Genomic DNA, 26212 nt, shown 5'->3' with positions numbered 1-26212 from the left:
CGTGCTTTTTAACCTCCTTAAACCTGGTGACAACCGTATTCACAGAGTCACCAAACAGGCCAGATGGAGAGATAGGAGAATCCAAAAGAAACAAACGATCCTTCTCTTTGATACCAGTTAAATTAAGCCACAGATGCCTCTCCGTGCTGACTAAAGCTGACATTGAACGGCCGATGGCACGGGCCGTTTGCTTGGTCGCACGGAGAGACAAATCTGTGGCTCTACGAAGCTCAGTGAAAGCTTCCTCATCGATGGTACCGCCCACACTCAAGTCCTTCAACAGATCAGCCTGGTATGCCTGTAACACTGCCATAGTGTGCAGCGCAGCACCAGCCTGACCTGCAGCTTGATAAGCTTTACCCACTAATGATGATGTTATCCTACAGGGTTTAGTGGGGAGGGTAGGTTTCTTTATCGAAGATGCTGATTCGGGCGAGAGATAGCTCGCGAGCGTCTCTTCAACCCGAGGCATCTCCGAATACCCCCGCGACTTCGCACCCACGATAGTCGAAAAAGTCGACGTCGAGGGCACAAAGACGCGAGAAGTATATGGTTTACTCCATGATTTAGCCAGCTCATCATGGAGGTCCTCGAAAAAGGGAAGAGACTGATGTTGAGGTCTCTCCCCCCTGCCACCGGACAGAAACCTATCCTCTAGCTTACTTTGTTTGGGGGTCTCTTGTTCGCGTGGCCAGTCAAGCTGTAACCTGGCCACCGCGCGAGTAACCACCTCGAGCAATTCCTCGACCGATTTTTTCCCACGAGAGGAATGCTCAGAGGCGGGCTCGTGGTCCGAAGACCCAAGAGATATATCATCCCCCTCGTGAACCGAAGAAGCACCGGAGCGCGCTTCGAGATCACGAGAAGGGATGCGTGGATCAGGTGACACAGCAAGCGAAAGGGACGGACCCGTCTCTTGCTCGTCACACAGATCCATGCGAGAGCCCCACGATGGCAATGTGGGTGCGGTCTGGAAATAGTTCAGACGAGAGCGCAGCATCTTAACAGTGAACAGTTCACAATGCTCGCAGTCGCCCTTCTCTAAAGCCAGAGCCGCATGCTCTTCCCCCAAACAAACAAAACAGTAATCGTGTGTGTCCAGCTCAGACATAGGACGGGAGCATGGAGGAACACAACGCTTACTGATTTGTTGGCTCATTTTCTCCTCTTTTTTTTACTTTTTAAACTCTGTTTGTAACGTGAGAGAAAAAGATTTGAGAAATGAGAATTTTCTGCACACTGCCTGATGAAAACTAACTCCTAACAAAGATCTGAGAACAGATAAGATAGAGAGGGTTTCTAGACGCACACATGCACAGAATGGTCTGAAGACAAAAGACCTGACGGTGCACCTGCGGCTCATCTATTTATAGCCTCGTGTCGCGGGGGCGCGCCGATGACGTCACCGACCGAGGCTATATTACCTCCGGGTCATTTTCATTGACGTGTTATACACAATATTCACAGCTGGTCACGATAAAATATGTTCCCAATGCGCTGAGCAGCGCAGCATCGATTGTAGCTTTCGAAAGGGAACGTCACAGTTTCCTTGGCAGGTTGGTATTCAGTAGGAGACGGAGTAGTCGTAATTTAGTGTTTTTGGTGGTTCGGAGAACTCAGTAGTGCAGATAATGGGCTCTTTATTATTAATAAAAATAAAACAAAACACAAACAAAAACTATCCCAATGAGGAAAACAGGACTGGACTGGACGTATATGATGGAAAACATTAGACAAAGATCTGGCACAGGACTGCACACACAAGAGCCCCTTTCACACAGTGTGTTAATCCCTGGAAATTGCCGCAAAATTGCCAGAGTGCCTTCTGTGTGAACGCAAACACGTCCCGGGATTGATGCCGGGATCGATCCCGGGTTGGGGACCTAGTAACATTGCTGGGAGCAGTCCCGGAACGAGCCCTGTGTGAACTAAAGTCAGGACCAATGCCGTAAGGGGTGTGTCATAGTGATGACGCACATTAGAGCTTAGATAGGGCCCAGAAAATCAAGACCGACCGTATACCCGAGTGCACATTGTATCCGAACCCGGCTCGGCTCGACACAATAAATGTAATTATGAGCCCGAGCCCGATTTAAACCCGGCCATTTTTTAATACGTGGGCCGTTATAACTGACGTTCTCAACTACAATTCCGAGTTGTTTGAACTAACAGAAATCTGTTTAGAATTGTCTTAATGAATAATGCAACAAGGACGAAGCATATAAACTGCGTTGTTTGTTTATCCAGAATGGAATGGATCGCAAATGGATCCGAATGAAGAAGCGACTTGTTTAAAATGGTTCGATACCTCCGACTTTCCTCCAAACTTGCTCAAAGTTAATTCTCCTGTTTTAATTTTTTTCTTAACATCTTCAAGCGCCATGTTGCACTTGAGCTACACAATACAGCACAGCAGCATGCCCGGTGTGATGCGTGCGAGTGGAGGAGACGCTGTGCATGACACGTGGCGCGCTTGATCAAGGGCCCGGCCCGGACCGAGGATAGTGGCGGGAAATATTGTCAAGTTCGGGCTCGGGCAGAGAATCTAAGCTCTAACGCACGTGCCATTGCGTGACTCTGCTGCTCTTAGAAGAATGTTTGTGTTCGTCATCAATAAAAGAAAGAACGAAGCAGAGACCAGGGAGCTCCTTACTATCCGCACTGAAGCTGAGATCGTTCGGCAGTTAGTGTTGATATTTTCGACGCGTACGTTACACGTCTCATCCTGATGTCACGTGTCTCTACGGGATCTTATCGGAAAGTATGTGAACTAGGGATGAGTACCGAAACCCAGTATTAAACGGGCCCGGGGGCTGAATTTTGAAAGACCGCTGTATCGATAAGCTCGGACGTTATCGGTTCTGCTGTTGGTACTGGAGAAATTAAGAAAATACACATAGGCTACTATTTATTATTGCTAAAGACGTTATTTAAAAAATATATATATTGTATGCTTTCTATGTATAATAATATTAAACCATTTGTCTGTGATATATTTTTGCTATTCGCAGTCCAAGAGAAAGAGAGAGAGAGAGAGATCTCTCACGCAGAGCCACAGCGCGCACAACACGAGCCCTGCTTAATGAGTGACGACGGAGGACAGAACTAAACAATCAAACGGAGCCTGGTGCCACTTTAGATCAGTGATATTAGTCTGATTTTATTTTAGATTTCAGCTTCCAAAGATTATAAAAATAATATATTGAGTGAGGTAAAACCATTAAAAACTATAGCCACATTCTGTCTAGCGCAACTTCCCTTCGCAGCAGTATGCTGTCATTTCTCCCTAAAACTCAAACTTAACGACAGAATCAGCACGATCGGTGATTGTTGTAAAATGCAGTCTAGCTACTGTTGCTAAATTGCGTGACGCGTTTAATAATAAAAATAGCTATTAAAGCATAAAAATCTGCGCAAGAGATGTTGTTCGCAAAGCGGCACGAGCTTCGAAACAGACAGGTTTTATGTGCGTGTCTAAACGATCAAATGTACATGAAAATATGTCAAAATGGGAGATTCACTTAAACAGTTATGGAAATAGTTGGGAGAATATGGTGCATCAGTAGCCTTAAGCAGTAGTCTTAAGCAGAACATGATTTCACCAAGTGCAAGATGTTCCTGGATCAACATCTGTGTTGATCCTGGAACAACATTCCAATCAACCAATCAGATTTGAGGGACAAGTGTACAGTTTATGTCAAGTTTAGGCTTACAAGGGTTAGTTGCTTCTACATCAGTGTTTTTCACCTATAATTTCCTCTGATTATGGCAAAAGGTGATGGGTAGGGTTAGGTTTAGGGGTAGTTGTATGGTTAGGAATCATTTTTTTGGACAGGAATGTTGCTCCAGGATCAACAAAATATGTTAACCCAGGAACACTTCTAACAAACACTTCTGCAAAATCAGGACATGCCGGTCTTAAAGGGGCAGCAGTATAATAAACCTGCTAACAATTGCGCCATTAGTGCCGGGACACATTATCCGTGTATTTTCTGGAATCTCTGTGTGAAAGGGGCTAAGGAAAATAAGGATGCTTTCACACTGGCAGTTTAGTTCGGAACGGGGCACGGTTCGCATGAAAAATCTCTAATGTGAACGCTCTCATGTGGACCCGGGTGCGCACTAGGGTACCGAACTACCGTTGACTACCTGTGGTCTGTGTTCGTGCCGCGGTTCTCGTGAATGTGAAAGCAACATGGACTCGGGTGCGCGCTTTTTCAGGAAGTAAAGTGACCTGTGCATGCGTTTTATCTGATTATTATGTATTTAGTTAAATAAAACGCATGTAAGGGATGATAGTGTTGATGATTTACCTTGGATACGAGCGAGAGTGAGCCTGCAGTGTATTCGCGCATAGCGGGTGGAATCAGGGCAACAAATTTGGAAATCCACTGTCTCCTTAAAAGAGTCCGTTTGCAAGCAGCAGAAGACCACCTTATGCGACACACACACTGTAAACCTGTGTTGTTCACTCAGCTGCGCATCCGAATGAATTAAAAACACAATATATTGACCCGTGTTCTGTTTTCTATCATGCGCCGTGCACGTTTGCGATGACGTAACGCACCAGAGTTTGATAGAATCAGGAACAATCGCGCTCGGACCGCAGCAAACGAGCCCAGTGTGAAAGCCCTCTAAATAAAGAGCAAACAAGGCAGGTAACGATGGGTGGGGTTACACAATCAACAGGAGAGCACATGCCACAAGCAAACATGACAAGCCATGTGCTCACAAACATGACAAAAACACGAGCATCAGCCGTGTGCTTTCATGTCATGTTTTGCCTTATAACTTGTAGCACGCGGCTGGTGTTTTTCACTGGCTGCGTGCTATCATATTGTCATGTTGTCAATATGAGGACAGGAAAATCACCAGAGCTGCTCTGAGAAAACACTTAATGAGCATTTTGCCATTTATTCGAGAAAAAAAGTAAACATTGTCAAATGCACTCTGAAACTCAAAGATCTTAACTACAACACTTAAAAATAAAGGTTCAGTTCAACTTGAATAAATTATGACAATAATAATAAAAAAAAAATAATAATAATAATAATTAATAATAAAAGGATAAAAGTTGTTTGATAAAAAAATTATTTGATTACATTTTAAACCGTTAATTAAATTGTTTAGGTTTTATGCATTAATTTCATTACCACCTTTTTTATAGTGTTTGTATTAAATCATGAAATACAGAATCCAAAAAAAATTATACACACAAACAAGAATTTCTAAATAAAATACATTTCATAGTAGAACACTATTATTCTATTATTAATGATAAAAAATAAGTAGCTAATCTAATCCATAATTAATTATTAAATGTAATTAATTCGATGTTTTCGATTATTGAAATTTGAATAAACAAAAATAAATGGTTTGTTATAAAACATTTGTCCAACCAAAAAAATAATAATAAATAGTTTTCACTCATATAACAGGTATTTTAACTGATAATCGTCAAACCGTGATATTTTCTGAGATGAAATCAGAAGACAGAATCTACTGAAATTACACAATGAGGTATACATTCAGAAATCACAGGTGGATTGTTCTGCAGTTGAGATCATGCCTAATCAACTGTGTGTGTTAAACGAATAGCCCTTCACTAACCTGCCTATTTCAACACACTGTTGATTCACCAACACGATTAACGGATCAGTTAGAATGAAGGACTACATGACCCAAATCAGGACCTAAACAAACTCCCACCTCAACACCCATGCTGTCTATTAGACTCATTCTGCTCCGGTTAACATCTCCAGGGAAAACAATATACAGCTTTTACTAGCAAATTAATCTAATAAAATTAGGCTAAGACCAAAATTAGAGCTGCAACAAATTATTATTTTTTATTATTGAGCGATTAAGCTGTTTATTATTTCTTTGATTAATCAAAACTGGCAACTTGTCTTGGGTTTATTTTCTGATTAAAAAAATAATTGTAATTGTAATAAAAACCATGGTAATTTCACATTCAGGTATGAATGTATGCTATATACGTTTTGTGCGTTTAAAAAAGTTTAAAAATAAAATAAAAATTCTGGAAGAAAAAAATGAAACAATGTAACATTGTGACATTCCCATTTTTGACATGCATTTTTTTCCCAGAGATTCTATTGTTTAGCAAGTGCAGTCCTAAAAAAAAACATAATAGTGCTCTTTCAGTGCTATCTAACAAAGTGGTTGGCTAAATAAATCATTTAACCTATCAGCTGTTACTCAAAAGAGAAGGAAATGTTCTGATGCCATTTCTGTCCATTCAAGAGTGCTGATAACATTCGAAAACAGGAAAACCTGTTTTAAGTATCTAAGAAAATGGGTAAACACAGGCTGAGTTAACCATCCTTTTGTAAAATGTCTTGCTTAGAAAGTATGTTATCTTTCGTTAAATAAATGCCAAGCTACCAACCAAATCTACCATCAGTCTAGTCAGTGGGTAATGCAGTTTCTGCTTTCAAATAATCCCAGTAAATTCTGTGTACATTATTGAGTAAAATATTAATTTAACTTCAGACTGAACTGTGCATTTAATTTCAACTGCTAAATTATGTTTTTGTTTTAGCATAAAAATAAAAAATATGTACCTATTATTGGTGTAGGTACTGGTCACTGAAATAACTAGTGCGAACAGAGAAACTGCTTGTTGCATCACACATGTACAAATCCATTCAAAAAAACAATTCAAATTATGCTAATATTCTTTGGAAATAATTCAGTGTTTTAGATAAGCTACAAACTGTTCGACACAATTTTTAACAAATTTCAGGGAAGATTTTTCTGATAAGCAAGCTAAAACAAAATATAAGTTATGCAAATCGAAAACAAAACAAAACTTACCCTTTTCCTTAAATGAGAGTTCACAGACACCTTCTCAGTGTTCCCTTGTGTGTTAATCTTGACTTTTCTCACTAAGCACAGACACCCCAAAACCATATTAGTCCATTTAAGTAAGAGAAAGTGTTTAAGTAGTAGTACAGAGTACAGGGAAGTACTATGAATTATATTACTCGGCAAAAGATATCTGACAAAATGTCTATGGATGAATTAGTGTTAAATGATTGGATATATTTGTACGTAGTACGCAATATCTGACCTGAGCACATGCTCTAGTGCTGTGTTTCTCAACTGGTAGAGTGGGTCACAAGACCGTTCTGAGTGAGTCGCGGAAAGACTGGTTGCCCACTGAAGCTAAGCAGGGCTGAGCCTGGTTAGTACCTGGATGGGAGACTCCTGGGAAAAACAGGTTGCTGCTGGAAGAGGTGTTAGTGAGGCCAGCAGGTGTTAGTGAGGGGCGCTCACCCTGTGGTCTGTGTGGGGCCCAAGCCCCAGTATAGTGACGGGGACACTATACTGTAACAAGCAACGTCCTTCGGATGAGATATAAACCTAGGTCCTGACACTATACGGTCATTATAAATCCCATGGCACTTCTCGTAAAGAGTAGGGATGGATGCTGTACACTGGTGGTGGTTGAGGAGAGATCCCCGGATATGATTGTAAAGCGCTTTGGGCGTACAGTAGTACATATGAAAGCGATATATGAAATGCCTCATTCGTTCAAAAGAAACTACGAGCATGCAACATCGTAGTTTCGTTGTCAATTAGTTTTTTTTTAGTTTTATTAAACCTTTATTTATCCAGGTAAACTGTTTGAGAACATCTTCTCATTTACAAACATGACCTGGCCAAATTAGTAAGTTATGAATAGTAGTAAGTTATTAGTAAGTTATGAAATAAAAGTAAAGTACCAATAAATCACATAACTGGTATGTTGAATTATTGCATGCAGGTGTGATGTTCATTCTATTCAGAAGCAGTTTGCAGGTTTCATTAACAATTCATGTTAGTATTATTGTATTCACCATGGTAACAGTTGTTTCCACAATCCCAAAATGCCATCTTATTTTCATTTTGTGTTATTTTGAGATGACTGTGGTGCCTCATACCAACTTAATTTTATTACCAAAAACTAATTTGGGACTGCTATTTAAAGCCTTACCTTATGCTGTCACAGTGTCTGGTTTATGTTCCTTGGGTCACCACTAGATGTCCTCCTTCCCCACGGTGTCCATCACACTATTGAACTACATTTCCCCACGATCCTTGTTCTTCATTGCACTCAGCTGTCCCTTGTCACTAATCATTGCACTCAGCCTATTCCCCATTAGCATTGTCATTTCCCTGTGTATATAACCCTGTCTGTTTTAGTATGTGTCACGGAGTCCTTGTTATATGTCCCACCACTTCTGATGTCTGTTGCCCTGTCTTGTTTTGGTTTATGGATTGCTTATATGGTTTTGACCCCTGCCTGGACTAGTTGTGAGTACGGATTTCCCCTAATAAATACTGCGCCTGGACCTTACCTTTTCCTGTGTGTGTGTCGTGACAGAAGGACTCCGTCACACAAAAGGATCCAGCAGTATGTTTGCGAACTTCTCTTCCCCAGTCAACGAGCGGGAGAGGAGAGAGCGTTTTGAGGGAACCCGTCTGGTCATTTTTCGTGGGACCCGGGGAGGTCGCAGAGGAGTGGTTGGTCGAGAGGGAATCCAACACCACTCTCCACCATGGTCCCCCTTCGACTCTGGGCTGGTGAGGGACGGGTCGGAGCCACCGTCTTGCCGTCATAGACGGAGAGGGGGTAGGAGACGCAAGTCTGCCAGTCCGGAGACTGATCTCACCCCAGAGGTCGTCCCCGTGCAGCCTGCTGTCATCCCAGAGGCCGTCCCCGTGCAGCCCGCTGTCGTCCCAGAGGCCGTCCCGGTGCAGCACGCTGTCGTCCCGGAGGCCGTCCCCTCCGAGCAGCCCGCTGTCGTCCCGGAGGCCGTCCCCTCCGAGCAGCCCGCTGTCGTCCCGGAGGCCGTCCCCTCCGAGCAGCCCGCTGTCGTCCCGGAGGCCGTCCCCTCCGAGCAGCCCGCTGTCGTCCCGGAGGCCGTCCCCTCCGAGCAGCCCGCTGTCGTCCCGGAGGCCGTCCCCTCCGAGCAGCCCGCTGTCGTCCCGGAGGCCGTCCCCTCCGAGCAGCCCGCTGTCGTCCCGGAGGCCGTCCCCTCCGAGCAGCCCGCTGTCGTCCCGGAGGCCGTCCCCTCCGAGCAGCCCGCTGTCGTCCCGGAGGCCGTCCCCTCCGAGCAGCCCGCTGTCGTCCCTGAGATTGTCTCGGAGCCGCCCACCATCAGTCCTGCCACGGCCAAGAGAGTGGTCTTCCTCTTCTATGCGGTGGCGGTACTGCATGCGTGGAGGAGGCACAGCACGTCTGCCGTTCCAGAGACTGTCCACGTCACGTCGGCCGTTCCAGAGACTGTCCACGTCACGTCGGCCGTTCCAGAGACTGTCCACGTCACGTCTGCCGTTCCAGAGACTGTCCACGTCACGTCTGCCGATGCAGAGACGGTTCCTGTGCCAGACGCTGTTCCCGTAAGTCCTGCCATGGCCAAGAGGGCTGTTTTACTTTTTTATGCATTGGCAGTACTGCATGCATGGAGGGGACACACGTCTGCCGAGCCTGGATTTCACGTCACGTCTGCCGAGCCTGAGCTTTACGTCAAGCCAGTTCCCGAGCCGGTGGCGTCTGTTGCAGTTCCCGAGCCGGTGGCGTCTGTTGCAGTTCCCGAGCCGGTGGCGTCTGTTGCAGTTCCTGAGCCGGTGGCGTCTGTTGCAGTTCCTGAGCCGGCGGTGTCTGTTGCAGTTCCTGAGCCGGCGGTGTCTGTTGCAGTTCCTGAGCCGGCGGTGTCTGTTGCAGTTCCTGAGCCGGTGGTGTCTGTTGCAGTTCCTGAGCCGGTGGTGTCTGTTGCAGTTCCTGAGCCGGTGGTGTCTGTTGCAGTTCCTGAGCCGGTGGTGTCTGTTGCAGTTCCTGAGCCGGTGGTGTCTGTTGCAGTTCCTGAGCCGGTGGTGTCTGTTGCAGTTCCTGAGCCGGTGGTGTCTGTTGCAGTTCCTGATCCGGTGGTGTCTGTTGCAGTTCCTGAGCCGGTGGTGTCTGTTGCAGTTCCTGAGCCGGTGGTGTCTGTTGCAGTTCCTGAGCCGGTGGTGTCTGTTGCAGTTCCTGAGCCGGTGGTGTCTGTTGCAGTTCCTGAGCCGGTGGTGTCTGTTGCAGTTCCTGAGCCGGTGGTGTCTGTTGCAGTTCCTGAGCCGGTGGTGTCTGTTGCAGTTCCTGAGCCGGTGGTGTCTGTTGCAGTTCCTGAGCCGGTGGTGTCTGTTGCAGTTCCTGAGCCGGCGGTGTCTGTTGCAGTTCCTGAGCCGGCGGTGTCTGTTGCAGTTCCTGAGCCGGTGGTGTCTGTTGCAGTTCCTGAGCCGGTGGTGTCTGTTGCAGTTCCTGAGCCGCTGGTGTCTGTGACTGTTCCTGAGCCAGGGTCGATCCCTGTCCCGCCTTGGTCTTCACCGCCATGGCCGCCCGAGTGGTCGTCTTCACCCTGGTCGTCTCCGCCATGGCCGCCCGAGTGGTCGTCTTCACCCTGGTCGTCTCCGCCGTGGCCGCCCGAGGGGTCTTCAACGCCGTGGCCGCCCGAGGGGTCGTCTCCGCCCTGGCCGCCCGATGGACTGTCTGCTTCGCCCTGGCCGCCCGATGGACTGTCTGCTTCGCCCTGGCCGCCCGATGGACTGTCTGCTTCGCCCTGGCCGCCCGATGGACTGTCTGCTTCGCTCTGGCCGCCCGATGGACTGTCTGTTTTGCCCTGGCCGCCGCTTAATCCGTTCCCCCTTGCTCCTGTTCTCCTCCATGGACCTGGCCCCCCATCCCACCCCCTGATCCTCCACCTTTCCACCTTCCGCCTGGACTCTTGTTTGTCGGTCACGTCTTGGAGCGTCTGGTAGCCGCTCCGTAGAGGGGGGGTTATGTCACAGTGTCTGGTTTATGTTCCTTGGGTCACCACTAGATGTCCTCCTTCCCCACGGTGTCCATCACACTATTGAACTACATTTCCCCACGATCCTTGTTCTTCATTGCACTCAGCTGTCCCTTGTCACTAATCATTGCACTCAGCCTATTCCCCATTAGCATTGTCATTTCCCTGTGTATATAACCCTGTCTGTTTTAGTATGTGTCACGGAGTCCTTGTTATATGTCCCACCACTTCTGATGTCTGTTGCCCTGTCTTGTTTTGGTTTATGGATTGCTTATATGGTTTTGACCCCTGCCTGGACTAGTTGTGAGTACGGATTTCCCCTAATAAATACTGCGCCTGGACCTTACCTTTTCCTGTGTGTGTGTCGTGACATATGCCTACTGTGTATTCATCAGTATTAGTCATATTATTACAATTTATGTCTTAAGTAAAGGAGGATGGTACTTGTATGTGTGTCAACAATTTTTGTGAAATAAATTTGCTTTGTTTTTTTAAAACAAATGTATATATGTATATACTATATACAGTATACACACACAGTATATATTATTTTTTAAAGTGGGTCACGGCTTGATGGCCATGGGAAAACTGTGGGCCCCATTGGTCAAACCAGTTGAGAACCACTGCTCTAGTGAACTGAACAGCACAGCAAACAATAGCACCTTTATTAGGCCACATTAATCCTGCTGTTGTTTGGGCTTTTCTGTTTTAGCTCAGAGCAAACAATGGGATTCAACCTGAAGGATCCAGAGTGTTTGCTGTTCTCTTTCAGGATAGGCCATTGTGAGTGTGGATCTATTTAAGCCATTATTTCCAGAGATCAGTGACTAAACATGTTGTTGACTATTGCCTTTTAAAAGGTAAGCAAACAAAGTGGTATTCATTTAGTTTGAATGATGCTAGATACATAACACAAAATGAGTTAGGCTAAGTTCCTTAAATATGCCCATATGTGTTGCCCTTTTAAAATACATTTATATCAGTATGATTACCAAAAGCTCTAGAAATGACTGAAGAGTTTTGTCAGATTTAAATCTATCTCTCACGGTCAAGGTCCATATCGCTTCACCAATCCCTTAAGTTTTTGGTGTGCATTGCTCCATTGAGGAAACGAGTTCCCTCACCCTCAGCAGATCAGCAGGGTGTAACAACAGGCACATGCCTCTGTGTAGCCATGGTGCTCACATAGCAAACTATTTTTATACCCAAGGAGGGAGGGGGGGGGGGAGAGAGAGAAAGAGGGGGAGAGAGAGAAAGAGAGAGAGAGAGAGAGAGAGAGAGAGAGAGAGAGAGAGAGAGAGAGAGAGAGAGGCAGCTGCAAATCTATGCCTCACTCAAAGTGTGAATGACCAAGGCGATTGGTGAATCTGGAGGGACATTCATCTCTTTACCAGCGTTTGTTTGCTGTTGCTAAGCATGAATTGCTGGCACTGCATCTGCCCTTGATCTCTGGTTACAGTGCCATTTCACTGTCAGAAAGCCCCACCCTTTTACTGCTGAGGTTAAAGCTTCCCAGTCTTTTGAGGAGCTATAAACAGCTCACAGAAATGCTACCATACTGACGACACTAACACTTGTAAAAGCTGTCCTGTTGTGATCTGTATGCTCCACCACATAAACATTAAACTATGATGAATGGAAACTCCCCCTATCTATTTTTATTGATATTATTGTGAACGATTCATCCATGTATAGGTTTCTTTTTTTTTACCTCATCATTTGCTTGTAAACAATAGTCTATGTCACGTAATGTTACATGTATCTCAAGAAAGCCATTCAATGTCTATAAATCAAAGATTGGCTGGAAAAAATTGAGATCAAGGAAGAAACCATTTTCAGTCTGTCTTTACAGTCCTCAAGTCACAAACTACTCAAGTATAAGTATACGTTTATAAGTATAAGTATAATTTTATAAGAAAATAAGAAAGTCTTTAAAAATTATTTCATAATAATATCAGGTTATTCCACACTAAAGAAATCTGGTTGAGGTAACAGGGTGTTCCACAACATAACATAACAGGACTCTCCTCAAGCACTCAGTCTACTCCACAATGCCACTCTTTCTCAATCCTAACACCCACAGATGGAAAGAGAGAGCAGGCGGTCTTTAACTTCCATGACTGCTGGAACAAACACAGTCCGTTCTCCAGGGAGACAGAAAACTCTGGCCCTGTGGTACAAACACACACTGGGGTTCTGGGGCCAATTACCCCCTCTCTCCAGAGAGAAGAAAAAGGTGATGGAAAGAAGGAGTGTGAGAGAATAGATGGGGAAAGGTGCTATTCTGTATTAAGTGCACCATGAATTGAATTAAACTAGCGGATGCTCATTTCGGTTTATTTTCCCGACCGACAACCGCCGCTTGTTATCCGATTATTAACCCTTAACTGATAAGATTATAATATTGAATTGCCATTAAATAAAAATTAAATTAACTAGTGTCTGTGACCCGTTAAAAATACAAAAAAAATTATCACGGGTTTATTTTAACGTGCAAAAAGCAGCATGCAGAACAGATCAACAACAGAACCTGGATCCACATCAAATGATCACGCACCTGCAGCATTTCTGACAGTGACAACAGAGAAAAACAGAATGAAATAATATATATATAAAAAACTAAAATAGGCCAACACTAAATATATTTTTTAAACTTAGGCTAAATAATTAACAAATTAAGATGACAAGAAGAAAACACTGAATCAGTTCAAAAACTGTTTTTTTTTTTCCATCAAACTAAGTTTTTTCGTCAAATAAAAATAGCAGGCCTACCTCAATCCACAGCTTGTCTAGTTTTTATTTTTTTATAAAGTAACATGTCTACATGATGTAGACCCCGTATGTTAGTCGATGGCACAGATGTCCCGGCAATACAGAGATAGTGTATCGCTAGAGTGGCCAACTTCGGAAAGCGCCTTTCATTTGCTTGTGGATGTTTGCTTCACAAGTGATAGCCTATTGCATTGAACTTGCACTACTGCTTTATTTTATTACCGCGTAGCATATTTTGCAAGTAACTTCGTCGCCCTTTCTGTCAAAATTGTCCCACACAGTAGGCTACTTCTTTTCGCTTGCTTCATTTAGCTTGCTCAGCGAAATCTGTCTTTAGGCGCGTGTGGTTGCGCGTGCCGACGCACCCCGTGAGTTAACAAATATAGGCTATATACTATTTTTTTAACCATGCAGCAAACAAACAACAACAAAAAAAGCTATATATATTTATTTATTTTTTATTATTATTTTTTTTACGGTTTAACTGATAGTATTAATCGGTCAAAATGTTTACTTTTGGTTAACGGTTAAACGGTCAATATGAGCATCCCTACTAGCATCTCAAGTTCCTGTTAAACAGTCAATGGTAAGGTTTTAAGGAAACCTTCAGCTTTATTAAGGCACTTCAGCTTATTGCAGCATACTGATAATACAGAGCTGTATTTACAACCGTATTTAAAAGCGAGATTGAATTGTAAACTACGGTTATTGACTGATTACCAATGGATTTAAAACTTTACTACTGTAGTGTGAAGTAAAATCATTTCTATGCTTATATGGAATTTTTCATTTAAATTTATTTTACAGTGCAGTTGCATTACAAATAGTAGTATATTACTGTCTTTGGGATGATAATAATAATTATAAAAGTCCACCCTATAGTCTCACAAAATCATGTGGGAAACACTGACAGCAGAGTTAAGGCCATTGCACACTGAGTCCGAAATTTTCGTATGCGTTTTTTCGTATTCGTGATTCGGTGGCTCTGAATTGTCAAAGCACTATTCAAACACCATTCAAACTGCTTATTCCGAATGCGAAAAACGCAGAAAATCGAACCCGTTTAAAAAAAATGTATGACTGACGAAAGTTTCAGAGGCAGTGTGCAAGCGTGATTGACATAACGTGAGGTCGTATTTTTTTTTCGTAAATTTCGGATGCGAATTTCAGACTCAGTGTGCAATGGCCTTCTGCAAAATGAATGGGTCGATTCCCAAACTGTCTCTGTCTTAAACTAGCTCCTAATCCAATGCCTGCATGGATTTAGCCAGAGCTTCACTCACTCTCCCACTGTCTGCTGTGCGTCACGGGATGATCCGTCCACCTATGCTCTAATTAGGGTCTGAGAATTAGAGGAGTGTGTAGTTGGCTCACAATGTCTGCAGCACATCACTAAGAATAATGTACTCTGACTATCAACCCGAGTTTGAGCTCCTGGCTTGAGGTTCTTCCCCGATCCTGTTCCCCTCTATCCACCTCATGCATCCTATCTCTTCTCTCCTCATACTGTCCTGTCTAATAAAGGCAAAATGCTCAAAAATATAATGTCATAAAATAAATATTGCACTTTGTCATCTATACAGTGTATGAGGTGGTTTAATAGCCATTTCACTATCAAAGGTTATATAAATGTTGATGTGGTAGCCTATGCTTTGCTAGCCTTTATGACTTCCATCAAGTTTTTGCACAGCAATTAGGAATAAAACTGTGGTGCAGTTCAAAGCACAATTCTGGAACCAGTGTCTTTACTCAGCGGTTTTAACACTCAATGTGTTCAGCTAACTGATTTGTCCATGAGTTTTACATTTGTTCATATTAAGTAGCCTCTGTATCTGGATAACCGATCGGATTTCTGTTTCCTGCATAATATTTAAATTAGGTCTGTAGCACGACACTAATAAGAGTAAAGATTATACAAATTAAGCAATGTCTCAATTGCTTTCACTCACTCACTTTACTTTCCTGTGCAATCTCCATCCTTAAATCAAATTACATTTTTTGAATGAAGGAATGAAAACTTGTTTTAAGATGTATTAATGGATTAAGTGATGGGTTTTCACTTCATATTGCGGGTCTCGGTCAGTGGGGCCCAGTTTACTGCCCGATTGATACAGTGCTGGAGTTACTGCTGGTTTGTTTTTCTGTAGGGTTATCTCCTTCCACACTGAAGGTGTATGTGGCGTATACGGCAGGCTGGTCCTTTCCGCTCACATTCGTAAGGTTTTGCAACTTCGACCTGGGCGCCTGACACTTTTAGCCTCTAGTGTCTTTTTCAGCCTCTAAGAGATTACAATTGGGTAATGAGTTTGTAACTCATTCTCTGTTCTCTTTTTTCGCATCGATTACATAATGCAACCATACTTTGAGTTGGACAGATCTATAAAGACAAGAGAGTCACTATTATGCAAAGACTAGGAATGTGCGAGATTAATCGACTAGTCGATTAAACAATACAGCTGCTAGTCAACTTTTGTTAATCTTTGTTAATGTTAATTTCAACATTTACTAATACTTTATAAAAAATGTGTTAACATTAGTTAATGCTCTGTGAACTAACATGAACATACAATGAACAGCTTCTTTATTATTAGCTAACGTTACCAAAGATTAACAAAAACAGAAACAAATGTATTGCTCATGGTTAGTTCATGTTAGTTAATACATTAACTATTGTTTAATAAATAAACCTTATTGTAAAGTGTTACCGTTATATATAATGTATATTTAAAGTTTATATTTTTACAAAGCCTATGTTTAAATTACAGTCATGTTAATTTTACATTTTAAAATTAATAATTTTTTTTGGTTATAATATTTTTTAAATATATTTATCTGGAGTGGAAAACTAAATTGAGTTTTACCTCAGATTTTGCATGCGTCCACTCGGAATATGAGCAAGGTGAGGGGTATTTTGAAAGTATACACAAAACTTTTTTGTTTTCTTCTATGTCATGTCAAACTATAACAATTAAGCTTGCTTATAGGTTTGTTATACTATCGGTAATGAGGCACAATACTGTTTTGAAATTCTGTATATCAGATTAAAGGAGAAAAATTGATGAAGGAAGCTTACTTGATACTTGAACAGTTGCTATGTCAACATCCTAACGAAGTGAATGCATAATTAAATATATTAACCTGCTGACTTATGTGTTTTTTTATTTGAGGAAATCTGTTTAAATAGGATTTAGGTTTGAACTTACTGATAAAATTTACTTTATTTGTGATGTACTGTAGATGGGCTGCATGGAAGTAGATTATCTGTAGTAGTTGCTACAGTTACAGGGGATCAATAACAGACAGTAAAGTTCCATTCGAATGCAAACATAACTATGCCCTATTCACTCAGGAACACTTGAGTGAGTACACTTAAGGGTGCAGTGCATGACTGTCAGAATGTTGCCTTGAGAGCGTAGCGCCTTTTTTATTATTTTAATTTGAGTTTTTGTTACATTTTTTCTGAACATTTTTATTTAAATTTTTGTTTGGAACAACTGTGCCAATAGCGTCTACTTTCCACAGTGCCCTTCAATGTCATCTGAAATTAGCCCAATGTTACCACACCTTGATCCTATGAGAAACAACATTGTTGTTTCAATGTTCCAAGTTATGGGGTAATAAGATGACTATGAGACTAGTCTTGGAGGACGGACCAACTTTCTTGTAGACATGTTGCTCTGTGGCCTCTATAAAGGCCGTTGAACTGAGTTTTGAACAGTTCTCATTAAACACCGCCTGACAGCAGATTCCCAAAATAGTCACGGTATAACAAGCTAAAACGCAAGGACGATCAGCCCAGCCCAGCCCAAAGAAGATGAAGACGCTACAATATCTCATTCCCATCGGGGTCAAATAAGTTAGCCCAACTTCAGCGAGTTAGGATCACTTGCAATATCCAACTGAAAATATCCTGGTTGTCCACTGTGATCTTACATTGCCTCCAGTCTACTTCAAAAGTGAAGGATTCAGTAAAGTTCACATGAACAAACATGAAGTTGGTCAAGCTCATCACACTTGATGATGCACTAACAGACCACACATGAACCACGCTTGTGCCAGAGCTGGTATATTTGTTGAGCTAATATTAAGAGACCATGTGCTGTGCCAGATATGCAAAGCTTGTCTCTCATCTTTCAGCCTATGAGACACGCTCATTTGTGAGTTGTGTGAAGCCTTTTTAACTCAAAAGAACACTTGTAAGTCTTAAAAAGGAATATCACTTCAAAACAAAAATAGAGATATAACTTTTCAGAACATTAGACATGGAACATGTTTTATATGGGTGTGTCTACAAGCTCCAGTGAGGATTGTGGTGGGTGTGAACAGGGAGAAGGGTGTATGATGCAGTGGTTAGTACATCTGATAGATAGGATTATCTGTTGTGGGCTCTATTTTAAGCACCAGTGACAGGGAGGCTGACATAGGAAAGCAGAAATATGAGCTGCTGTGTGCACTGAGGCGAACAAATAAAGGTTTATGCCCGTGGTGTCAATAGAACTATGTTCAACAATGAGTATTCCATCTCATGGAGTCTAATCTTGCATAGCCAGACTATTCAAAAGTATTTTTCTACAACTGGCATCTGCATAAAAGGACGCAAATGCGCATGCAAACTTGAGCTTGCTAGTTTTTTACAGTCTACGGTTTGAAAAGGTGGTCTGGATGTGCTCTTGCCTTAACAGCGCGCTAATACGCGGGCAACTAAAGCACTATCCTTCTCATTATAATGCTGAATTTAGCATATTGGTGGTAATAAAATTAATTATAGAAAGTGATTACAATCATCGCTGCACGTTTTCGAACGCACACAACAAGAAACAAGTTTTTAAAGCATAGGTTTACTGTTAATAAAATGAGAACAAAATAACACTACTGTATTATTAATATCATCAATGATTTTTGCCTATCAATCTAAAAGGAATATGACCATCTCAAATAACCCAATGATAGTCAATAATGTCGGACATTGCATTTAAACTGAAACTGAAGAGTGAATGAATGGTCGGTTAACTGCAGCGTTTTGCTAGCTGGTTGTTGAACTCAACCAAACGAGTCTTATTTGAGATTAATCAGATATAGACAACATAAAAGTAATCTTACAGCTTACATCTGCATAAAAAGACGCGAATGTGCACATGAACTTGACGTGCTAGTATGATCTTGTAGTGAAAGCGCTCTTCCGTTAACAGCGCACTGAAAAACATAGGCTAAATCCATCTCTGCACATGATTGTAAGAACGACAAACAATATGCATTACTACTGCACACAACTCTGATTTTGAACAGCAAATAATGTAACAAATAATAAAACTTCTGATTTAGAAGCGTCAGATTCAGATTGCCTAGCAAAGTTGGAATTATCCCTTTTTATAGGAATAGCCTTTGTGCACAGAATATCAGAAACTAACACACGTTTGTTCTCTCCCAAGTTCACAGATCAACTACGATCCCTATAATTGACATCACACATGCTGCGCCTGCGATCATGCTGCGTGCGCACACTACGAAATCAATGCTAAAAGGATTTACCGCGCAGCCCTAAACTGTAGGTTACTCTTTTTCCAGGGTGTTGTTGTTGTCTTTCTTTACCTGGATGTCATTAGAGAAAAATGCTTAGTGCTTATCTCAAATAATTTCTCGTATTTTATAAATGTATAGCCATTCAATTCACTGTTTCAATACTGTTTGACCTTCATGGCTGAATACACAAAACTCCCAACACTGACTGATTGAATGTGCCTTAATCTCAATAAGACTAAAAACCTTGGACTTCAGATGACCTTAAGTAGAACAGAGACAATTGTTTTTTCTACCTTGTTTTTCAAAATATGTCCATTCTGATGTACTGTGCCGTGTGCACATTGTATTCTGATGTACTGTACATATTAGTGGAAAACAATTAATTGTACAATGAGATCCAGCAGGAGTAAGAATTCCTCATAGAGCAAGAAAACAATTAGCTGCTAATTAAGAGCGAAACACCCACATGCAAAAAGGACAAAATAAACATGGGGGAAACATCCTGACCCATTCAGCATTTTAGCAGACTATTAGTTTAGGGTTAGAGTTAGTAGAATAAGTTGACAAAGTTACAAAGTTACAGTCAGTAGGGGGACCATCAAAATAAAGCAGAGCTTTCTGTCCATCCATTGACTTTTGCAACTACCACTTTCAAGCCCAAAAAAAGGTAGTAAAGACACAATTTAAATCCTTGTGACTCCAGTGTAGGGGTGGGTGATATGGCAAAAAACATCATACTAAGATTGTCTGAACTGCTAATTTTGCCGAAAGACAACAAGTTTATTCAAGATACTGTATGATCAAATCAATGATCAGTTTAGAAAAGACAACTGGCCTGTGGGAGTCTTGCACTCTCTGGAATCACAAAGCTCTCAAAGAGCCATTTTTAGACATGAAACATTTAACCTAACGAAAGACATTTCTCAAATTTCGCAAAGAAATGGTAAGTATATCGTAGTAACCACAAACTCACACATTTATGCATAAATTGGGAGTAAAATGTGTGCTTTAAAAGACTGAACCATGTTATCCTCAATGGACATATTGCAAAACTGAGACCAAAACAAAAAAATACTTCATCCTGAATCTTATTTGAAAACTCACAAATAAGAGAAATACTACAGTAATGAGAAGATGGCAGTGGGAATGCTCAACAACTGTTAAGGCTTTAAATAACCACAATCGTCCACTGCTTTAGCAATGTAATGAGGTCTGGTTACATAAAAAGGGGGGCTGTGGGTAAGATCCACAAAACAGACTGTTGTGTTGTCAGAGGGAGGACACTCAATGGCTAACTTTTAAATGGATACTGAGTCTGAGATATGTTACCATCACCAGAAGTTTCTGTGAGAAAGCAATTCCACTGGAGAGGAATTTATATCACACCTGTGTTTACTTCTCATGATGCTTTACTTTACTAATACCAAACATATAGCACAATTTATGTTTAACGTACACCATTTTGATGTAGAAATACTATGGAAACATGTTGTTCAGTAAAATGGAATAATGAGCTTTTGAGTCAACAGCTCAGGTGACAAAGGGTGAGAGAGGTGGAACACAAAAGCAGGTGACCTTGCAGTTATTTGTTTTAATTTCCTGGTTAACGTTACTCTCTTCTCATGTAGCTGTTAGAATAAAGCTTAAATACCAACCAGCCAAATAATGCCTTGTCAAATTGTTTTGTTTATGAGTGTTATAGACCAGTAGATCAGATCAAATGCAGATGCAAGTAAAACCAAAAACTTCTGAATTTCCCAAATTAGTATTTGGGGTACTAATTTTGTCTAAATGTGTATCTGATTTTATCATCCCTATGCAGGATGCCCTGCCTTAAACTTCCACTTAATTAAACTCCCAATCCCAACTCATTTCCGGATACTTTCACTCTAAATAAAAATAGTTGAATGAGAGATTTGATGTGTGGCTTAAATATATAAGGTGGTCAAGATAGTTTAAAGAGAAATTGTTCAAATAGGCACACTATATGAACCATCATCTGTCTATAGATAGATAGATAGATAGATAGATAGATAGATAGATAGATAGATAGATAGATAGATAGATAGATAGATAGATAGATAGATAGATAGATAGATAGATAGATAGATAGATAGATAGATAGATAGATAGATAGTGAAAACATTTGGTAATATAATACACTCACCCTACAGGTCTGATGGTAGCGTCTCCCAAATTCATCTGTCATAAACTAAATCCGTTTTGTATCGACGCAGTTCACTCGTACGTCCAGGCGGGGACATTGGTATATAACGTTAGCCTACCTAAAAAAAACATTCGAGTGTCACATTTAAAGAAAGAACATGAAAATACACTTTAGCAGAACAAGGATAAAACTCTTTTACAAAAAAACACAGCTGAGCAGCACCAAGGTGCCACGGTCACAGAATAACATTTACCGCAGTCTGGACAAGTGTTTGGTGTACGTTACACACTTATGAGGAAAGCAAATGAAGGCATTCAAATAATGTTTCACTTGCCACAACAGAGACTACGAACGTAACACTAAAAAGTTTAACGCAGCTATTCCCATCAAAAGTTAAGCGCCAAAGCAAAACGAATGTCGCCAACGAAATATCTCTATGATATAAAACACTTAAATACTTACGTGGATTCGGATTCTAGACGGACAAAAACGGCACAGGAGTTCTGAATTCTGGGATTCTATTCTAATCCGTCCACCAGGCAGCGCCGTTCCCGCGGCTTCTCGAGCCCGCGCTCAACTGTAGCCTGGAATTCTGAGCGCGAGAGCGCGCCCGAGAGAATAGTGGGTATTGATACAGTGAGAGAACAGTGCGCACGAGAAAACAATATTGATACAATGAGACTGTCAATAAATTACTCTCTCTAACCACCTAAAAACGATTATCTAAAGGACAGTTCGCATTAGCGTTATACTTATATATGTTGTTTTTTTGTCATTACCGATTTTAATTGTCTTTATAAAATATCAATATCAAAATCAATTTACGTAATTGTCCCCAGTGTTCTTGTAATATATCAATGTGTAATTGCTAATGGAAATATGGGATTTTACTGTGGTAACCCAACCGTTAAGCTGCAACAAAAGCCATCACTTAATATTCAAATAGTGTTTATTCCCAGCGTCCCTAGCGTTTGTTATTCTTTTGCGGTCTCCCTGAGTGGCTACTCCCCGTTAATACGCCCCGCCCTCTGTCTATTTAAGCAGGATTCACGGATCAAACCAGAGCCGTTGCAAAACTCTCGTCATATTTAACGGCCCTGGGTCAAACCATATCAAAGTCGAACTTAAATTACAAATAAAAGGACAGCTCCATCATTGTCTGTGATTTAATCACCACTGCCTCTGAACAATTGGTTTCCGACCATTTTACAACTGTCTTCCCAGAATGACAGATCCAGTTGCACTATAACCCAAAGAGGGCGTTGTAACACTTAAATAATTGTTGTTGTAAATGTTAAAAAAAGATAGGCCTACCTAAAACACTGGAAATCAATGTGCAAATTTACATAGAGTAGAGTAAAAGCTAATTCAAGCTTTAAATAGTACAATATTTTTTAAACACATGTGATAAAGTGTGTAAATATTTGTGTGCAAAATAATATAGGCAATGATCATAGTAGACTATGTCAGGCCTATTGCATTTATGTCTAAATTTCAAATTAATGAAATTAATGAGACAGACAGCAGTCAGTGTGATCTTTTTTAATGCCATTTATACATAGTTTAGTTTTTGGTGAGATGAAGTCCCGCCTGTGGGAGGTCCAGGAAATAGCACCTCCTGTGCTTTGTAAAGCTTTTTGACAGACAGGATCACACACATTTCACATATCCAGCTGTCATTACCAAGAAACATGACAGAGGAAGGGACTGTGACTGGTAAGTCATACAGTGAATTTTTAGTTGTGTAATTATGCTACATAATACATTTTTATAATAAGTTCATAATAAGTATTTACAATTAGGGCAGATTTATTATTATTATTATTATTGTGATTTTTTTTTTTACATTCATTAAAATTGTATTCATTATTTGTTAAAAAGTTAACCCTTAAAAAAATAAAACAGCATGGTTATGATATGTATTTAAACATTAAAAAGTATAACATTTCAACATCTAGACACTTAAGCCATTAGTTTACAACGCATGAAGCTGAACACGATCATGCTATGACCAGTAGATGTCATGAAAACACAATCTAAAATTCAAGTCTGTTACAAGTTCCTGCATCTTGTGGTGTTATTTTATTTTGTCTTCAAACCTAAGAAATGTTGAACCAATGTTAAGATTTCAGAATATATTACAAGCATATTATACTATATTATAATTCAATTATATGACTTGTCATTGTGTTCTTTGTGTGCCCTCCATGCTACAGTGACAGACAGCTATAATGAGTACTATGACCAAACCCAAGAAGTGATCACTGGAACCCCATGCAACAATGGCAACGCGAAGGCCTTCAGTGAGGTTTTCCTTCCCACCCTGTACAGCATAGTTTTCATTGTTGGCTTCATTGGAAATGGCCTGGTAGTGTGGGTCCTGATCAGATACCGTCAGAAATCCAATATGACAGACGTGTGCCTCTTCAACCTAGCCCTATCTGACCTGCTCTTTCTTGTGTCACTCCCTTTTTGGGCTCACGGTGCCATAGACGAGTGGATTTTCGGCAAATTCATGTGTCATACCATAACAGGCTTCTTCATGATCGGTCTCTATGGCAGCATCTTCTTTATGGTCCTAATGACATTGGATCGCTATGTCGTCATCGTCCATGCCCACAGTCTCTTTTCCAGAAATCGGTCTGCAAAAATGGGTTTGATTTTGGCCTCAATTGTATGGATGCTCAGTCTGTTTGCATCCCTCCCTAATATTATTTTTGCCAAAGAGAAAAATTATTCAGTCAACAAAACATCCTGTGGAACCGATTTTCCTGAAGGTACAGCATGGATGTCATTGACTTACCTTCAGATGAACCTCCTGAGCTTGATTATCCCCCTGATTATTATGAGTTTTTGCTATTCCCGGATCATCCCCACTCTGCTCAGCATAAAATCACAAAAAAGACACAAAGTCATCAGACTCATCCTGGCTGTGGTGGCAGTTTATTTCCTCTTCTGGACTCCATACAACATTGTCATGTTTCTCATGTTCCTGCAGAGGAAAAGCTACTTGCTTTCTTGCAGCTGGCATACTAATTTGAGCCTTGCCATGCAGTGGGTGGAAACTATCGCCTTAAGCCACTGTTGCCTCAACCCTATCATCTATGCCTTTGCTGGACAGAAGTTCAGAAGAGCAGTCCTTAAAGTCCTAAAAGATCAGTTTCCATTTTGCTTCAGCCATTGCACAAACTTGTCTCGACAGTTATCTGAACGCAGAAGCTCAATCTTTTCCAGATCTTCTGAGTATTCCTCGACGCAAATTGCATAGTGCAAACTTGTGCCTCCAGAGAGTTGTTTTCATTCTGAGTAGTGTATATTTTTACCATCCCTAAGTTCCCCTTTTTATTGAATGTATCGAGTTTATCTCGAATGTTGTCTTTGTTCTGTTTTTTGACACTTTTGTTTGACAATAATGATATGTATGAGAATGCAGAACTTGACGCTGTCGCTAAGATGTTCTTCCCTGTGCATGTAAATTGCTTATATTTTAGATTTGCAAATGATACAGAAAATGGTTTTGATATGAATGATTTAATCAGAAATTTTAAATAAACCCACTGTTTGTATTTACATCAGGGGTTAAAAAAAGCTTTATTTTTCAGTTATGACTTTTTGAAATCTTTCTTGAAATACATTTAGCCTGTATTTTATATTTTGCTTTAGTGGTAAGTGGTTTTTAATAAAGGATTTTGAATTAATGCATTGTCCTGATTGCACTATGCATTTAAAGTAGTATACAGAGGGGAAAAAAACTTTCACAGTTTACCCTAAATAAAATTACTCTATATTTTTTATAGAAGATACCAAACTCTTGAGGTTGAATTGAAGGGGGGTGGGGGTTTGGGGTAACAGTCTGTCCGTCACAGAGAGGAAGTCTGACGCATAGCTGTAAACCACATCTGCGTAAGTGTTTATCTTTCTATGAAACATGTGGAGGCACATTTTGCGTCCCAATTCACACGTATGCATTATTCTAAGCCATTGTGTAAATTCAAGTAGTGTTCACACTGGAGAAAAAAACAAACAAATTTAAGCACTTTAAATATGCACTTACATGTATTTAATTGGGGGGGGGGGGGTGTTATACACTTCATGCACTTGTATTTGCAGCTTTATTTACATTCAGCATGCAGGGCTATCAGACTTCAGAGCTGGATGACAAAATAACCTAATAAATCTCTTTAACAAGATGGGGGAGTACATATAGTGCATAGTGTATAGAGCATCATTTGGGACACTACTACAGTTTTAAGAATGTTTCTGGTCATTTGTTTAATAATACTCCCACTTTCTAAGAATTCTCTTTTTTTTCAAGCTGCTGCTGTGTTGTCCTCTATAGAAAAAAAAAACTATTTTCAATATTCATAGGTTTCATCAAAGGAAAGTGTTTGAGGTTAGTCATTCATTTTAGATACATAAATAGGAATTTGGTTGTATTGTGATAAAAAATGTGGGCAACCACTTTTTTGGAGGGTGGGGGGTATTATTGTGGCAAGGTGCTTTACAAGCTCTGTTTGCTGCTTGATAGTGAATAATATGAAAGGTTTCTTCTGCTGCTGCAGATACGTTTGCGAGATCAACCACTAGATGATGTTCCAACATCCTCTATCACAACTTGCTCCGCCTCAAAGAAAGGCAGAAAATGTACAAACAAGTGAAGTAAGACTTCTCAAAATTGTACTAAAAGAACAGAAATGAGACAATTAGTACGGTACAAATGACTACATAGGGACACTTAATAATAACAAGAACACACATTTCTGCACTTATTTCATTATTCAGTTTATCCATCTTATTTTTACCACAAGAACCGCCATTTTTAACTAGAATGTGCGAGCTTCTGGTGTGAGCTTATTTTATTTTTTATGTGTAAATAAACAGTGTGTTATGCCGCTTGATGTCGCAAACTGTATTTGTTTTA

General features: G+C 40.9%; 2 protein-coding genes across 5 annotated transcripts in view; one reads left to right on the top strand and one right to left on the bottom strand.

The window, feature by feature from the left end:
* The window catches only part of cobl (cordon-bleu WH2 repeat protein), a 106573-nt gene extending 84673 nt beyond the window's left edge, over positions 1-21900 (bottom strand). For all 4 annotated transcript variants that reach the window (XM_079626306.1, XM_079626310.1, XM_079626309.1 and 1 more), the window contains exons 1-2: positions 21754-21900; positions 21292-21409 (exon numbers count right to left, since the gene is read on the bottom strand). In XM_079626306.1, coding sequence (XP_079482432.1) covers positions 21292-21326 — 35 coding nt within the window. In that variant the 5' untranslated portion in view covers positions 21327-21409; positions 21754-21900. The remainder of the gene's footprint in view (positions 1-21291; positions 21410-21753) is intronic.
* Positions 21901-22824: 924 nt separating this feature from the next.
* LOC307006203 (C-C chemokine receptor type 2-like) lies at positions 22825-24983 on the top strand. The gene has a single exon (XM_079626947.1). The coding sequence runs from the start codon at positions 23699-23701 to the stop codon at positions 24557-24559; it is 861 nt and encodes a 286-aa protein (XP_079483073.1). The 5' UTR covers positions 22825-23698; the 3' UTR covers positions 24560-24983.
* Positions 24984-26212: the final 1229 nt, after the last annotated feature.

The sequence above is a fragment of the Phoxinus phoxinus genome, assembly GCF_949152265.1.
Source record: "Phoxinus phoxinus genome assembly, chromosome: 10".
Classification (NCBI taxonomy): Eukaryota; Metazoa; Chordata; class Actinopteri; order Cypriniformes; family Leuciscidae; genus Phoxinus; species Phoxinus phoxinus.
This window is presented reverse-complemented; position numbering and strand designations above follow the sequence as displayed.

Coding starts and splice junctions, on each gene's coding strand:
- LOC307006203 (XM_079626947.1), top strand. CDS start 23,699: ATGACAGACGTGTGCCTCTTCAACCTAGCCCTATCTGACCTGCTCTTT.